An 18077-nucleotide genomic window follows, 5' to 3' on the forward strand; every position below is an offset into this window, starting at 1 on the left:
AAATATATTTTAGAATATCAAATAAAATGCTGAAGGGCTTGACTCGGAAGTGACATATATTTCTTTCTTTTTTTCTTCTTTTTTTCTGGAGAGCTCAGTATTGTTCATTCGGTAATTTTACCGATTTGACATATCATCATTGCTCTCTTTTTATTATTTATTTTTTTATTAATTTTTATTTTGTATGTGGGTGAGTATGTGCATGTGCGTGTGTACGTTTGCATGTGTGCGTGCGTGTGAGTGTGTATTCATTAGTTCACTTAAAACCTATTAAAAATCCCATACCGTTCACCTAAACCGAATACTTCAGAATCCAGCTAGTGTGACATATATTTCTGACAAGGCTAAAAACTAAAATTAACTTTTATCTACTTTTTGTGATATTTTTTGTTTAATTAAATAAAGAGGCTCTGTATTTGTATGTATATTTGTATGTAAAACAAATGGATCTATGGAAAATCCCAAATGAACTTCTATCGTCCTAAATGAACTTCTATCGTCCTAAATGAACTTCTATCGTTGCAAACATCGCGAGAGGACAACGCGTGATTACTCACCAGTCACCTTTTCGTGATCCTTAACCTGCAGCCAATCAGCGGCAGCGAGGCACGCATGGACGCTTGGACAGTGATAATTCAGTACATGCACGTCCACGGACGAGAACGGTGACCACGAAGAACAAAGAAAGCTGCTTCATTACCTTGCCTCGTCTATCTGGTTAGCAGGCGTATTAGCAAACACGTTTTACGTTTGTTTTCAGGACTTTGTAGTTATTAGGTGTGTTGGGATTTTTGTTTTTTCCGAAAGGGAAACTTGGTTTGTTGCGACTTCTCCCAGCGTCAGCTTATGGTAAGTTTAAAAAGTCAGTTTACACGACGACACATCTAGTGTCAAACATGATCTATTTTTTAGGGATATTTTCTCAAAACGTACTGGTTGTTTGGGGTTACGAGCGCCGTTCTCGTTGGGGACGCAGAGCCATGACCAAACTCGAATGCACATCTTGTCATTTTTAGTGCTTTCTTGTCTTTGAAAAATATACAAAACCATAGCAACAAAAGCGAAAACGTTTCCCGATATTTAAATACGGATGTATTCGTTCGGCTTACATATAGGCTACTGAAGAAAAAAAAAAAACAGGCTGTCGACGTATTCTCATACCAGTTGAGCATGTTTTGTTGTGTAAGCGAACAGGAAGTTGGTCGTGACTCGTGAGTAATATTCTTGGTGGGGGAAATAGAAGTGGCTTCTTTGTGGTCACCCGGCGTTTTGAAAATGAGAGCTGCTTTTTGGTTCTGAATGCAAAGGGCCAGTTTGACACATACTGTACTTCAGAGATACGATATTTGATTTGCTCGAATAACCGTTTTCATCAATTTTTTGATATTGATCTATGTGAAGACGCTGATCATGTCATTCATTTCACATGGTCAGCAATGGTTTAATAAGGTACAACACTTAAGCACTATCAAATCGATAAAAAACACGTTTTCAAATTGTCGCTTCTACACAGGAAAATCACATTGTTCCATCTCTGATCAACTATTTTTAGAACAGAGCCGTCCGTGGGCCATGCTCATGTAGTTTTTGGTGGCGACCTCATGACCACGGGCACCAGGTTGCTGCTGTGGTACAATTTCTCCAGTTAAAGGGTTACTTGATTCGTTTAACCATCTTCAGCCGTAAAAAAGTTGTCTGACCTCATTACTTTTAATGTACAATGAATACTTTTAAAATCACATTTTGCTGCCGGGAACAACTTCAAAACAAAAGCATTTCAAGGCATTGATCTTTTGAAGTTGGCTTTCTCACCACATTGGTGCTGTTAACTGTTCCTAAGTGGGTATCCGAGGCAGAAAAAATGGCGAGGACTTGTTTCAGCCCCCCCCCCCCCTTTTTTTTTAAGGATTATGTCATTTAATCAAGAGTGTAGTAATCAAAATAGTAATTGCATTTTGATTAATTGCACAGAACTCACTGAACTAACTTTGAAATGAGCAGTAGTTTGGGAAATATTTAGAAATTCACAAAAAAGACACGTTAAGCTGTTTAATGCCGCTTCTAGTTGAAGTCTACTGTCGCATCAACCATAAAACTGAGAATTACACATTGTGTATTTAAATCAGCAGTGTGGCCTTATGTAAAGGTATGCTTAGCTTCATGCTGAAAAAAACATGCAAAGCACCATTGACATGCTTAGGGTTAGCATCCATAGTAGTGTTTTTTGGTATGTAACCTAACAGTGAAGCAAAACATTTAGATAACCCTCACAGGCATAAAGAGCTGACAACATATATACATTAGCTTAAAAAAAACTGATAAGGTGCTCTGCAGATGTTGTCACTTTTTTTTTAACTCGCGACTGTCTCCTTTGGCCTAAAGTGGAACTGCAGCCTCTGTGTCAAGCTCGTGCATGGCGCTAATTCCCCCTCCCAAGATACTGTGTTAGTGCTTGCCCTGAAATGCTCTGAACTGAAGAGAAGATGCAAGATGATAGTCACAGTTGCAAAGTCAGGGCTCTTTGTACTCTTCTGGGCATTGCTGGAGCATGCATGATGTAGAAAAATCAACATTTTAAAGAATACAATGCACCTTTAACATCTGATCCCTAAGCTACATCACTTGACTGCTCTCAACTCCTCCATATCTTAAAAAACAAGGTGTTAAATTTATCATACAGTAATTTTAAGTTATACATTTTTCTTGAAATTAACAGTGTAAATTACACAATCTGTGGAATGTGTCTTTATAATAAAAGCTTTCTTTGCTCCTATTCCAGAGTGACTCTCAATCCTGACAATGAATTCAGAACTGTGCCTGAGAATTCTCCAGGCAAACATCAAGGTATTCATCTGTTAACACAATTAATGTCATCACTAGTGGGGTGGGGTTGGGACTGGTGGGTGGTTGGTTGACTTCCCCTTTAAAAAAAACTAATCCAAATTGGTCATCATGCCTTGCAGTCTGAAAAGCAGGGCATTGTGATTGATAACTATATGTAGAGTTTTATTATTTATTTTATTCAATTTTATCTTAAAATTAGCAAATGCAGGAGGAACATTAGCCCTAACATTCAGGCTAATAGTTACCATTGTGCAAAATACATGTAAATGTGTAGAACACATTATAAAAATACATTTTCATGTTAATTTCATTTATACATTTTTTTTCCTGTGGAGGCAAATGGAACTAACTTGGTGGAATGGTTTCTTTTGTCGCTTTGTGATCTTTTAAATGTTAAAAAAATGAACAGAACAGATTTTTAACTTGATACCGGATCATCTGAAAGTCTTGTGATCGGACTCTATTTTGAATCACACGATCAGATCCGGACATCCCTAATCTTAGATAAATGCAAACTACAACGGACAAATGCTCATTTAAAGGTCTCATATTATTCAACTTTTCAACATACTAAAATTATTCTCAAATGTGTAAAAGACATGTCTGTGACATGCATTCGGCAAAGTCTGACTTTGGATTGAATATTTTTGCTGTCCCTAAATTAGCCCAAAAATGCTCTGTTCAAAACAGCCTGTTTTAGTGGTGTGTCACTTTTATGTAAATAGCTGCACCAGGCCACGGCTAGGCCCATACCCTTCTCTCTCGAAGGGGCGGTGATTTCGGTCATGGTAGCCATGCGCTAATGTTGTGAATGGAAACAACTGGCCATGGGAGCTGAAGAAAATAAAAATACAGACATGTATTTTACACATTTGAGAACTATTTTAATATGTGGAAAAGTGGCATAACGTTTTACCATAAGAACAAGTAGAATGAAGTTACTACAGAGACTATGTTGCAGTGTTAGTTTGTGATTGTTTAGGCAATAGTTATTTTGCCGCAACCGGCAAATTTCCCGTGAACGTTATTTCGCCGTGAATGTCTTCGATTTGCTGTGAAAGCTTGTAGACATTTACAAGCGGTTATGAAACCCACAAATGTGCACATTTAGGTTGCAACGTGCAAGCCGTCTCGTCGAGACCACTTGGTGGCCGGTTAGCATCACAAAGTCATGTCAACTAGGTGACGAGTTGCCAGTCACGGCAAATTAACGACCGCGGATTGTATCTTGACAAAACAATACGCAACCGCTTCATATTATACAACCATTGTCTGCTTTATCATATCTGACCTTTTGTAACCAAACAACCTCCACACGACAAATGTAGCTCCCACTTTAGGCACTAAAAATACACTAGTAACATGGTAGGAGGTGCACATCTCTTATTAGAAAAGATAGGAAAGAAGGCTAAATCAAAAATGTTAAACTTACATCTGTCTCGTTTGCAGTCGTGTCAAACTGTTGGGACCGTTCCATTATGTTTAAACGTGTTGCTAATCCGGCTCTGAACAGGCTTTCACTAACAAAACAGTTATTTGAGAAATGATGTCGGTACACGTCCTTCAAAAATAAAATTAATCCACTGTCTTCTCAAAGACTTGGGACGAAGGAAGCAACCACTTTTTCCTGATCATTGTTACCCCTCTCCACGGAGCATTTGCGAGCAAGGGGAGAAAAAGAAAGGAGCAGCCAGCTTCTTGAATTTCAGTGGGCGTGACAAACCTTTACCAGAGGTGGTGCCACTAACCCGAGGGGGCTGGGTCGAGTGCACTTCCGTGTCTATGACGTCACTAAATCACGGAAGTTTAATCTGCCCGTTTGAAGCACACATTTTAGAAAGGAGGCGAAAGCCAAAGAAGTCACGGACGGACTTTTTTCATACCTGGTTGGATTGTAGACAGGCAGGGGATGCATATTATTAATAGAAAACGCCACTAAAGTGCATTTTCATACTATGGGACCTTTAAGCAAATAGGAAACATTTGTTTCAGAGGTATTGAGCGTCACTCATACCGCTTCCTCTCCCACCCTTTGAAAGTTTTTTTTTTTGTTTGTTTTTGGTCGGCATATCATTGAGAAATTAAAGTGCCTGGGCACTCAAATTGGTCTCAATCAGTTTAGAGCCCTGATATGCATTCATTGCAATTGGTGATGCAGTCATTAGTCTCTTTCACACAGGCACTCAGTCAGCTATAGTTCCTGACAAATTTGCGGTCCTCTGTCAAGAGCTGTAACCAATGTGTGAAGTTTAATTCCTAAGGCTCACTGTCCATATCCCTTTGTTGAAAGCAATTATCGCTATTATGCTGACATCGCCGCACATCAAATTTATCTCTGTGTGCTTGAGCCACCTCATCTGTGTAAACCGATATTGGAAATAACGTCACAATTCTGTCAGTTCTGTCTGGAAGGGACAGGAGAATAAATCCTGTCTCTGTTATGCCTCTGATGCGCCAGCAATTTCGAAGCAGGAATGGAGTCGCTGCTTGTATATAAGTGTGCTAATCTGTAAACCCACATCTCTTTCCCCGCCTGGCTCCTTCCAGCAGCTGTTTTCTTGTCTTAACCGGAAAGCCGGGTTGTTTTTCTCCATCCTTGCGTCACAAGCTGGAACTTACTGACTTATGGCACACACACACACACACACACACACACGGATACGCACGCACGCAAAATATCTTTGCTGTCTCTGTCCTATCCCACAATCGTCTTGCTGTTGACTGTTTACTGACCTCCTTTTGGACTCAGGACTGTATTCCCACTCTTTCACTTGGCAGTTGTGATTGTGTGTTCACATTTCTGTGTGAGAGACTCCTGACTGCTCAGCGAAATGTTTTCATGGTAAGGTGTCGTTTCAACCGCTGTGTTTTTAAATGATTTATTTATTTATTTTTATGTATGCTTTCTTGCAACATTTTCTTGCTTTTCCTGGGTGATGGAGCGTCAGAGACATCACCTAATTTATTTCCAAAACTGAAATTGTGGAAGGAGTTTTAACATGCAAAATCCTTTATTGCTTTATTAAAAATCCACACTTGGTCTCCCCAAGTTGAGAATGCATTTAACTGTGTTTTTCCAAAAAATGGTACACAATTTCATACTTAAGCAGCATTAAATTTGAGATTTACATTTCTCATTCTAGACAAAACAGGCTAGACAGGTTTGCTACAAACATCTCTATTTTGAGCTGTATTGATGTTGAACAGAATTGAATATCCTTTTGTTAACTTTGGTGATAAGTGGATTTTTATTTATAGAGGCGGGCATTTTAGATATATTATATCTCTCCCTTTCGTCGTTGTCAGTCCGCCATTTTTTACAAGCCGAACCAACCTCTAATCGTTGGTCCATTGGTCCGCCGTTTTATTATACCCACACTTCCGTTGTCACGGCTAGTTTAGAACTGACCGATAAAGGTGAGCATTCCGTCAATATTGTCACATGAAGTTCATCATTAAATTAGTTGACATGCTAGCCATAACTGAAATAGCATAAACTGGCGTGACATCATACACGATCATACACATATTTACAATCATCTCCTTGACTCAAACATTTAATTCACAAAATATACTGTGTGCGCCTTGTAACCCAGGATTAGACTCTGTCTCTCTCTCTCTCATTCTCTCATACATATGGGCCCAAACAGAAAGTGGTTGTGACCCAAACCTGAACTAATTGTTTACAAAATATTCTTGAAGTAAATAATTTAACCCATAACCATAAATGTTTATATGCAAATAAATTCACATAAATAAAATAAGTAGACTCAAACAAATCAAATATTGCATATTAACGAAGTGAAGTGACATCATCTTTACTAATTCGGCTTGTTCAACCTCCTTAACCAATCTATTTTGCTCCGCTTCTATTCTATATCCTTTGTGTTGTTTATGCAATGAGTATACTGTAGTGCATTCAAATTTTCTACATACTGTTTGTTTAAATAAAGTTCATTCATTGCAAAGAAAAATAAAAGCCTCCTTAGCCAACAAGTGTCAGCAGAGATCCTTTATTGAACACGGTAGTCACTCTCTCACACACGCACACACACTCACTCACTCACTCATTGCAGTCCTCTTAAGCAACACACACGAACAAACACACCAGAGACGCACTGCACTGCACTGCAATCCATTTTCCAAACCGCTTATTCCTCACAAGGGTCGTGGCCGTGCTGGAGCTTATTCAAGCTGTCCTCGGGCAGTAGGTATGGTACACCCTGAACTGGTTGCCATATTTGACCCAAAGAGTGACAATTACACAGACAAACGAAAACCCACGTCCTTCGTTTATTAGTCCGCAATTTATTTTTCTTCAAGTTTCTCCTCATTTGTCAAAACAAAACAAAACATGGGTCTTTCAGTGACGGGCCAGTGGCGTACCCACCTCTATTTACTATCACAGGTAATGAGGTATTCTTTTCTTTTCTTTTTTTGAGGGGACATCCAAGCAGTGCACAATATGATTGGCTGCTTGCAATGTTGAGTAAACAAGCCATGCATTTGAAGTTAATTGCCATTAATTAACTATTTTTCCCATCTTCCCACGTGGTGGAAGGAGGGAGCAAGACGAGATGCTGCGGAGTTGCTTTTATGCTTAATGTACATTGTCCTAAAAATAAAGGTGACAGTGGGTACTAGTTAGGCGCAAGGACAACATGAGTAGTTGGTCTATTGACTTTCTTTGAATTTCTTAGAAATTTAAACAGAAAAATGTTTACTTTAAATAACATCTTTATTCTGTGCTAAATATTCTATATTTTGTTTAAAAATAGATTAAGGGGGTAATGCTGTTTTTATTTACCCATGTGTATGTGCATGTATATATAATATATATGCGTGTGCGTGTATATATAAGATACGCGTGTGCGTGTATTTAATTTAAAGGTCACTTTAGAGCTGTAATTTTAATACAGAGACACGGTGATACTGTAATATTGGCCGATGCCTGTGAAGGTAATGTAGAATTTGGTGATGCACATTTGTCATTTTAATTGTGAGTGGGTAAATTAGATATCAAAGGCTTAATGTAGAAAGTTATCATCCATTTGTTTGTTCTTTATTGATTGAAAATGATCAGTGTGTGCTATGTCTGTGTTTCAGGAGTCACATTCTCCCAGGTAGAAGAGTGTTCAACTACATCTGTGCCAATGAGTTAACGTCAGGATTTACCACTTATTTATTAGGATCCTTAGTGCATTCATTCCCCTCCCCTCTCTTCCCTTTCCCTTAAAAACACCTCATTATGGGCCAGAGGATTGCGGTGAGCATTAAGTCAGTGGATGTAGGTGGGGAGCCTTCATACAGGCCAGTGCGACGAGAACTGCAAGGTCCAGATTTCTGCCGGCCACCCAGACTGGATTTACTGCTGGACATGCCCCCAGCCAGTCCCGAGACTCAGCTACGCCACGCCTGGAATCCTGATGATCGGTCCCTCAATGTCTTTGTCAAAGAAGATGAGAAGCTGACGTTCCACCGACACCCAGTAGCACAGAGCACAGACTGTATCCGAGGCAAAGTGGGCTACACCAGGGGCCTCCATGTTTGGAGCATTCACTGGCCAGCAAGACAGAGAGGCACCCACGCTGTTGTAGGAGTGGCCACAGTTGAAGCACCTTTACACTCAGTGGGGTACACTGCTTTAGTGGGATCAGATTCGGAGTCCTGGGGCTGGGACCTGGGTCGAAACAGACTGTACCACGATGGAACGAATCAGCCCGTTTCATCGACAACGCCCACATACCCCTGCTTCCTTGAGCCAGATGAGTCTTTTGTGCTTCCAGACTCCCTGGCAGTCATACTTGATATGGATGAGGGCTCCCTGAGCTACATGGTAGACGGACAGTATCTGGGAGTAGCGTTTCGAGGGTTAAAAGGCAAGAGACTGTATCCCATCGTCAGTGCCGTGTGGGGACACTGTGAAGTGACTATTCGCTACGTCAACGGACTAGATCGTAAGTTCATCTCTTTCTGACACAAACACCGAGCTCAGACCAGCTAATGTGTATATGCTTTTAAGCCAGCTGCCATGGGGTTACTTGTGCATTGTCATTTACCTTGCAAAAGCTTAACAATACTATAGTGATTGTCATCACACTTTCATTTTTTCCCCCTGCTTCTTCGTCGTTATAATACCATGGCCCTTTTTGACCACCAAAGTTATCTATCAGCTGGCCCTGCAGAGATTTCACCAAGCCACCTGCCAATCTCCCACTCAGTTCCTTATAAATATAAACTAGGAGTAAAAAGAATCCAGCCAAGTGTTTGATGACGTTTGAGTTTGTTTGGTTAATTCTGAATACAGCCAGATTGTAGTTATAAGTAGTGATAATATTCGGCCACCAAAAGTTTTCGGCCGAAAATGGCAAAAATGTGCGTTTTCGGCATTCGGACGAAATAAAATACAAGCCAAAAGAATTTGTCCGAAAGAGGATGTTGTGGTGACGCAAGCACACACACAAAAAAAAACGCTGCAAGGAAGCGTCTGTTTGAATTAAACACCAAACGCGGTGGTGAGTACCGGCAGCTTCATTGTGCATACCAGAGAAGGACAGGGGCGTCGCTTGGTAAACTGTCGAAAAAGAGAGCGCTGCCGAGTACTGCACTACAGGTGAGCCACTCTTTCTCCTGCAGCGCCTTCTCTTTTTTCTTCTTTCTCTTTGATGCCCCTCGAACGCTTCCACTTTTCCACTTGCATTCTGGTGGCCATGCTAAATACTTCAGCTAATGTTAGCACTATTGCTATCAACAGTTTTAAACAAGTAAACACTTGCCACTATCTCCGGGTGGCTACAGACCTGTACAGGACGCCGCGTCTGACTTTGCAGTCCGTTCCCAAAACCCGATTGCGAAGACATTTATTTTTAAACGTTGGTGAATTTGGGAATGTGCCGATTTTAAGTGCGCCGCACGGTGTCCGGCTCCAAATAACCTACAAATGTGGGTCGTTAAGTTGAGTTAAAAAAAAAAAAATCGGTTTAAATCACAAATATCCGGCATTTGAAGAGGGCAAACTTTATATCCACTGTATATAGTAATGTATAAAGTAATATAACAATTATTATATTATAGATTTACACAAATACTGTAAGTCACAAAACAGTTATGTTGTTCAGACTCCTCAGATCAAGCAAATAATACCTAATGCAAAAATAGTGTTACAAACTGGGTTATTTTAGCAGGGACGGTTAGGGGGTTAGCTAAAGTTTTTGTTCATGGCATTTCTAAATTCTAGAGTCTGTAGAGTAAACTTGGGCATGTGGCAGAGTGTGAGAGTTCTTTATGATGGGTGCAGAACAAGAAAGCCTGTTTTATTTGCTATGCTTGTCCTAAAAAGAGACGTATGCTGTTGTTGGCGTATGTTAAGGTCAACAGTAACCCACACATAGGTCTTGCTGCAGTACAACAACAAAAACTAAACTGTAGTGTCCATTTCCTGTTTTTGCATTATGCTAAGTAAAAAAAGAGAGAAGAAAACTTACCAATTTTGTCTGGCTTATCAGACACCTGCATGTTTATGGGCTTGCTTATTCAGTTTACTTTAGGGAGACAGTCATATAAAATCGCCTTCAGAAAAGTTTTCCCAGCGCAGCAAAAAAAATGCAGTTAAGCTAGCACACAGTGATGTAATGTAATATATAATAAACAGAACTACTAGAAATCATGAGGACCTGTCTGCAGGCTATCCTCCATGTCAAAGCAGGAAACACTACTGACTGCTCTCCACAGTCCCCGCAGCCCAATTTGTTACTGTTGTATTGTTATACTGTATTAACAATCTCCATGACAACAAGCCTGGTGGCATTTCAGCTAATGACAACATGCTGAGTCGACTAACTAAACTGAAGGAAACAGACCGGAGAAGGGGAACATTCCACAAACTCCGTTACTGCCACCTGCTTTGTGAGCGAACCCCATTTGACTTTCAACTTGTGCACTCTACTCTTCTTTTAACTGGCTTTTTTCTTTTCCTGTGTGTGTGTGCGTGTGTTTTTTTTTTATACACCAGGCTTGTTTTTCTAGTTTTTCTTGTTTGTTTATATGCCGGGTTGTCATTGTAGACGTGGGTTTGGACTTTGCATGAATGTGATGTGATATTTTGGTAACCTCGGTGTAGCTGTTTGATATGGTTTTGAAAGAAAGTAGTTGAGATTATTCTGTTATTCATCTCTCTAAAATCGAGGGCACAAATCGATGGTGACTCGAAATAAGATGCAAGCTGGCCGTTAAACGAACATCGAATCCGAATTTTTGGATGCGAGACAAAGCCTGTCATAGCATATTGTCACAGAGGCATGTTTAGATGCTACTCATGTCTCAGTGTGACATATTGTATGTGTGTGGGGAGTGAACGTACGTGAAAACACATTACATTTGAGGCCGGAAACGTTTGCGTTTGAATGGAGATATTTGACCAGCTAATGAGCATTAAGTTGTCTGTCTTTGGAGGCTTGGACTCTCCCTATTTCCACAGAGGTCCAAGTGAGCCAAAAGTCTGTCATGTCAGGGTCCTAGATTTATAAGGACTCTGTTTAGGCAGTCATATTGTGTAAATCAAATATGCAGTATGGCATGTGGACCAGCTGTGTGCGTCTAGCACAGGGGTGGACACAATCAGTCCTCGAGGGCCGGATTCCTGCAAGTTTAGGATGTTTCCCTTCTCCAACATAGCTGATATATGATCAGCTCACCAGTAAGCTCTGCATAAGCCTGATAACGATCCTGTTGATTGGATTCCGCTGCGTTGGAGCAGGGAAACATCCAAAACCTGCAGGACTCCGGCCCTCGAGGACCGTGTTTGCCCACCACTGGACTCTAGCATCTAGTATCGTTGCACCCTTTTGAAGTTCGTAGTTTAGTTGAACTGTATTTTCTTCACTGAATGTTCTTCTGTGACACACAGAAAGCGCATGCCAGTTGGCCTTCTAATGTCAAAATGTACAGCCATTCATTTACATTTTTACTTCGTCCTAGGGCTGGGCAATATATTGAATTAATTCGATACATTGTCATTTAAAAAATCTAATCGTTGAAAATGTGCTTAATCGTGAAATCGGATTTTGTCTTTTGGATCATTACAAGCTGTTCTTATGCTCTGTTACAATCAAATGTTTTTCTAAGTTGTAATTTTGTGGCAGAATGCTGGATGACTGCTTTACAAGACTACTTAATTGTGGCATTTAAGAAAAAACGATGAATGTTAAGTTCATGTTAAAATTAATTTAGAATCAGTATACATTATTGTTGTCTAAACACTTTGCACAGGAATTATTTTTGAACAAATTAAACCTTTAAATGTTTGTTGGGTTTATTAGATTAAAATCGTAATCGTCCTGAATTACTGTAAATATCGAGATTATTGCCCAGCCCTACTTTGTCTTTTGGTGTTTGTTAATAATTTTTTTATCATTATCATTTTTTGATTATCATTTTAAAAAGGTCTAGTATAATGATTATTATAATGAGATGATGACACGGTGCATGCTGGTTGTTGTTAATGTTTAAATGTAACAACTGGGTCCTAACCGTTTTTCTCCTTTCACAGCGGAACCCCTCCCCCTCATGCATCTATGCCGAAGAGTAGCTCGCCTGGCTTTGGGTAGGGAGCGTATCCATCACATCGACACACTCCCGCTGCCTCCGACTCTCAAGAACTACATCCAGTACCAATGACAACACACACGCACAAATGTGGGAGCTACACCTGTCACTGTCACTGCAACCCTCCAAACTGACATTGGAACACCAGATATCTGCTGAATATGTTAACAAGGACGTTGACTGTGACGAGAGGTTAAACATGAATATGATGACGTCTTTTCCTGGACATGATTAGAGATGTTTTTGAATGTGATCGTTTATAAGAAACATCAAATGAGCATAACTCAAGGTCTTAATTTCTGTAGTTTTGCAATACAGTTTATTTTGACTTCCAGCACCAGCTTGTATACATTTTCTCATGCAATAGTATGAGAACATGTGGCAAAACCGTGGACTGGCACTGAACGTTCTGCACAGCCTCTGGAGCCTTGCATGCTGGGAAATGTGTTATTGATATTCTTTCTAGTAACATGGGTTGCACATGAATAACATCAAGCTACAGGAAATAAAATTGCGCAATCATGAGTGAGAAGATGGTCCACCCACACTCAAAACTCCCATTCATGGAGGGCTTTTGGTTCCATTTTCAGTCATGTCCACACTAGTTCACTTGGATTACAGGCACGCAATTAATGGATCACAGCTGTAATTGCCTGCAGGCAGACAAATATTGCCTTGTTTGGGAAATTCAAATTGCAGTCTTCCCTACGTCCCAAATTGTTCTCTAGTTTTCTTTCTTGTTAGAAACAAACTTCTGTCATACTTAATGACCTCAAAGGACTCTATGACACACTTTTGCTCCTCAGTGACTGATGATTTGAAAGTCTTTGACATCTTTTAAGGCTTTACTTTTAGAAACACAAAAAAGAACCTGACGGTTTTTTTACCTTCAGATTTTTAAATGCTGCTTTTCTTCCATTGCATGCGATTACATTTGTGGTGTTTAGCCCCAATTTAGTTTTTAAAATTATAATTGAATTATGTTTTTTACAATGCATATTTTGATATTTGTCTACAGGGCAGGAACTTGCAGTGATCAGAAAACTTTTAAGGCACAAGCGTCTCTTTAAATGTGAATAAGAATAAACTTTGTTAAACTCACGCTTCCTTCCAATGTCTGCGCTCTCAATGTCATGACGCACTTTCACACAAACATGATTCTCGCACCCCCACCCCCATCTTTGAGTGTCTGCACTCATGCTGGGCACAATGATTCCATTCATCCGTTTTCTAAACATATGTTGGGCACTGGTCCTGTCCAGCGTTCTATTAGTACATAAGGCACATCAGGCTTTACTTATTTATTTTTTATTCTTGGGTTGATGTAAAAAAAAAAAAAAAAAAATACATTAATGGTTTGCTTGTTAGATGGAGAAATAAAGCATGCTTTTGCATTTCTGTTTATAGCAAAATACGATTTTGTTGAATTACGTTGAATTGTCTTCAGGAAGTCATAGGACCTCAACGGGTTAATGGGGCCCCTCGATCGCCTGCTTGGGAGCCCCGAAGTTTTCGACAAGGAACAACACGGTATGGAAGTGTTTCATCAAGTCTAACGGGACACGTTGCAATGCCAATGATACACGCAGTACCTCGGTCACTGGGTGAGTGCAATTTTCAACTTTGCATATTGTTGACCTGACCATTTCCTGTGTATAAGAGTGTGGACAAGAAACCATTTTCTGATGCAAAAATAACCTAATAAACATTTGGTGTGATTTTATCATGTTGGTCTGTTTTGGAATTCCTGAGATACCAGGTTCGCCTTTGGACAGTACTTGTGGTCAACGAGTAGTGGTCTATTTAACTGGATAATCCCTGACTGAAAAAGTTACAAACTTTTGTATTATAAATGTTCATTAGAAGAAATGTACTGATAATCACATGCAGAACTTTTATCACTTTTTATGAGTTTGGAAAAGTTACAGTAAGCTACCATTGACACCCAAAGGTGATTGTGTTGGAAAACATCGCCACACCCATAGCAACACCCAAGTTCGTTATATTTGGCAACTAGGCTGACGTAGGCAGATTTTGCAGAAGGAAACTGCTGCCATCTTCTGGTAATCTTTATTTATTGCAACATTCTTCTGTTGGACAGTGTGACGGCGTATGAGGGGAGAAGAAGAGTGCATTTAATAAATACTGTATTTATTTAGACGTACGTCTACCCAAACATATGGATACTCTGTCATGATGACTTTGACCTTCAATATTCACGCAAGCATAACATATTTTCTTCAGCTGCTATTGGATGTGGAAGACATATAGCCTATGTACAATCCAAGATAATGTTTAAAGGAGTCAACCATTTTACTAGTCCTTTCCTCATCAGATGTAACATTTTCTTAAACAAATCATATGATTTAAGTTTAAGTACCTGTATCTAAAAATTAATAGGCTGATGATTCTACCATTCACCTTCTTACGTGTTTTATGACAAGTTATGACATTTTAGGCCAGGGGTCACCTTTTCTGTAATAGCGCCCTCTCCTGGCGAAAAGCTAAACTTCACTGGATTTTAAACAGCTTCGTGTGGTAGTTGTGTGCTGGCTAAGTGTGCTGTCTTTTCACTATTTTGGTGAATCTGGTTACCGTGCCACATTTGGTCTGCTTCAATTGAATTCTCCTTTCAGAATGGGGTACTCAATCATTCATACCTGTAGTTGATCTGCAACACTACAGATTAAGATCCGTGCTGATATATATGCGCAGCTGCCAGATCAGGATAATTCCCGCTAACTTTCACACTGAAAAAACGTGCGTGCGTGCGTGTGTTTGGAGAAAAAAAAAGTTCCATAGGAATTTCATGACGAATAGAAACACATCAATGTGCAAACGATGGCTAGATTCCAAAACAAGGTTTTATTGGCCAATTTACAGAAAGTGCTGTAGTGACTGACCATTCAAAGCAAAACTGACAAAAGAGTCCAGCAAAAGGAAAAAAAAGAAATTAAATTAAAACAACATTTTACACAATATACAAGCTTTCCATGTTAACTGCATTGTCCTCCCCTTCTAAAACACACGTCAGGTCAACATTAGGGCTTAATGAAAGGTTTCAGGAGATGAGTCAAGGTAGTGAAAGGGTTGACCTCACAAGACTAATGTGGTAAACTTTTAAACAACATGTATTTTACATGAACATATAGTAGTGCTACAGTCTACACAGACTCCATTTTGGGGGCGTTCTTTTAACAGTGTCAGACAATATTATTAACTTCTCCGTGTGTTGGTGAGTTACAGCTGAGGAGAAAATAAGAAGAAGCAAAAACCACCCATCACCCACCCGTTTAAATTACTATATCAAATGTGACACTGTCATCATTTCCCATTATTCGTTTTAAACTTTCTTAAAGAGACAGTCAACCCAAAAATGTTCTTGACGATAATATGTTCTATGCGGCCCCACTAGTCTAGACGTGATATTCTGATAAATATTTTATATTATCCATTTCGGGGGTGTGAACTGAAAATGACATCACGGTTGCTTAGGGCTCAGATAACGACCAATCATGGCTCATGTTGTAAACGTCACCTGACCAAACTCTGAAATAGGTGAGCCGTGATTGGTCGTTACCTTTGCACTGAGCAACTATGATGTCCTTTTAAGTCGACAACCAGTGGCAAAATGGCAGCTCACTGAGATGGATAAAAACGGGTGGATTTTGCTGCTTAAAGCAACACTAAGGAACCTTTCAACCTTCAAAAAATATTTTCATGACTCTTTTGATGAACCATCGACTTACAGCTAGTTGAATCGTACATTATAATGGCCTGAGGGGTTCTGTACTGCTTTTACTGGCACTAAGCAACTTTGAGGAGGGCGGCAGGAACCCTGTCACACACAAATAACTACAAATGAGCTGACTGCTTTACAGCATACGCCACTTCCCCCATTCGTTACAAAGAAAGAAGTCGATTCGAACGTCTAAAGGCCATTGCTGCTGTCATGGCAGAAGCAGAACTGAAAAGTTTTGAAAAATAATAATGGGAGGCTATCCGCATAGAAGGATAATCAAGGATCAACATTGGTTTCACTTGCTGGAGTGAACGCACAGGCAAAACACTACCGCTTTTGTCCATATGGTGCCGCCATAATCCACAAAATTGATTTAACTCATAGGTCACAAATGGGACTGCATAGAACATATTATTGTAAAGAAAAGTTTTAGTGCTTTTAGTCAATGTGCTGTTAACCTTAACATTGACCACTCAGATCACAGATTCCCTAATTAGAACTCCTAATTGTGTAAAAGTTCCAATTTATGAGACACATTTGCATCTTTAATGTCAATAGAGATTAGATTAATGGATGATAATTTTCAACTAATTTTCTTGTTGCCCCCCCCCCCCCCCCGCATTGTGATTAGTGGAATAAAATGGGAAAGAAGAAACAAACAACAGCAGTATTGTTTTCTTACTACTTATCCCAATTTTAGGCTTTTTTTTAAATTATAAATTTGTAAAAATCTTTTTATACATGGATCTCTTTTTGGGATTTGCTGGGTTTAATCTGGGATTTTGGGTACTAATTTCATGTCATCAAATGTGTAAATGTGCGCTGGTGTGACAAAGTTCTTTGCATCCTACCTTAGTGTTCACAGCCCTTTTGTCAGCCAAAGCTCGCACCACTGTTTGTAGTACTGTTCAATACTTTGGATGTACAAAATACACTGTATGTGCTGTGTTTTGATTCATGTTGGTGTGCAGGACATCCAAATTAGATTACTGCACTGCAAAAAGATGCTATTTGTTCAATCCGTTGTTTTGCTGAGGAGCCACAATAACGGTGCTTTCTTTTTTGAAAATATGTACAGCTTGCCTAGTGGACCTAGTGAACTGTTCTGGTATCCATGGAGATGGTGACGCATCCAAACAGTCCAACAAACAAACCCAACTGAACACTGAGCTGAACCGTACATAAAGGGACTGCGGCGCCACTGACTAATTCAGCAGAATAACGATTCTCAAGTGTGAACATGGAAAACGAAGCGAGATGACATTTGTTGTGTACACGAGGAGAGGAACGTCTCTGTGTAATGTGTGTATGCTTGTGGTAAGGAGGGGATGACTTCATGTACTTTCTATTTACAAGATAGTGTATAAAAATTTACAAGGGGAGACATCTTTCTATCCCCAAAACAAAAAAACTCTACTCTCTTGTTGAGTTTATAACATGACATCTGCACACTGCACTGTTCCGTTTTCTACATGTTTTTTTTTTTAATTACTTTTATTTTCGAGTTCCATTGAAAATATGCTATTTCAGTAAAATCACCTGACTTTGCCTCGAGGGCCGGGAGAAAGATGGATGCATTACACATTGTATACAAACCCAAATGAATAATATAAATGTTGGCAACTTGTAAATCTTGAAGGTTGTTTTGCATTCAGAAATCTTTGCAGAATGTGTTTCATTAAGCTTATTTATGTGACTGTTGTAGTTAATTGTGAAATATAATGTTTATATTAGCTGTAAATAGATTGTACTATTCATTTAAATATTTTGTTCAATTAAAATTTTTACCTGCCGTTTTTTTTATGTACCAGGCGTTGCGTGTAACCAAATCCAGCAGGGGGCGATATTACATAATTTTTCAATGCCACAAAGTGTATGTCTACCTGAT

General features: G+C 39.5%; 1 protein-coding gene across 3 annotated transcripts; it reads left to right on the plus strand.

Annotated features, from left to right (window-relative positions):
• Positions 1 to 424: 424 nt before the first annotated feature.
• On the plus strand, positions 425 to 13548 carry LOC147170672 (SPRY domain-containing SOCS box protein 4-like). Of its 3 annotated transcripts, XM_086081435.1 has the most exons (4): positions 425 to 849; positions 2780 to 2844; positions 7951 to 8801; positions 12392 to 13548. In XM_086081435.1, exons 3-4 carry the CDS (start codon positions 8093 to 8095, stop codon positions 12517 to 12519), a joined length of 837 nt encoding a protein of 278 aa, XP_085937561.1. In that variant the 5' UTR covers positions 425 to 849; positions 2780 to 2844; positions 7951 to 8092; the 3' UTR covers positions 12520 to 13548. The 3 variants fall into 3 exon arrangements, with proteins under 3 accessions (XP_085937561.1, XP_085937562.1, XP_085937563.1); XM_086081436.1 differs by lacking the exon at positions 2780 to 2844; XM_086081437.1 differs by lacking the exons at positions 425 to 849; positions 2780 to 2844 and adding an exon at positions 5497 to 5686.
• Positions 13549 to 18077: the final 4529 nt, after the last annotated feature.

The sequence above is a fragment of the Leptonotus elevatus genome, chromosome 7 (genome assembly GCF_054856555.1).
Source record: "Leptonotus elevatus isolate MCC_2025b chromosome 7, RoL_Lele_1.0, whole genome shotgun sequence".
Lineage (NCBI taxonomy): Eukaryota > Metazoa > Chordata > Actinopteri > Syngnathiformes > Syngnathidae > Leptonotus > Leptonotus elevatus.

Excerpts from the sequence above, each read along its gene's own strand:
- LOC147170672 (XM_086081435.1), top strand. The coding sequence starts at position 8,093 with ATGGGCCAGAGGATTGCGGTGAGCATTAAGTCAGTGGATGTAGGTGGG. Across the intron at positions 8,802-12,391 it reads CTACGTCAACGGACTAGATC|CGGAACCCCTCCCCCTCATG; the intron begins GTAAGTTCATCT and ends CTCCTTTCACAG.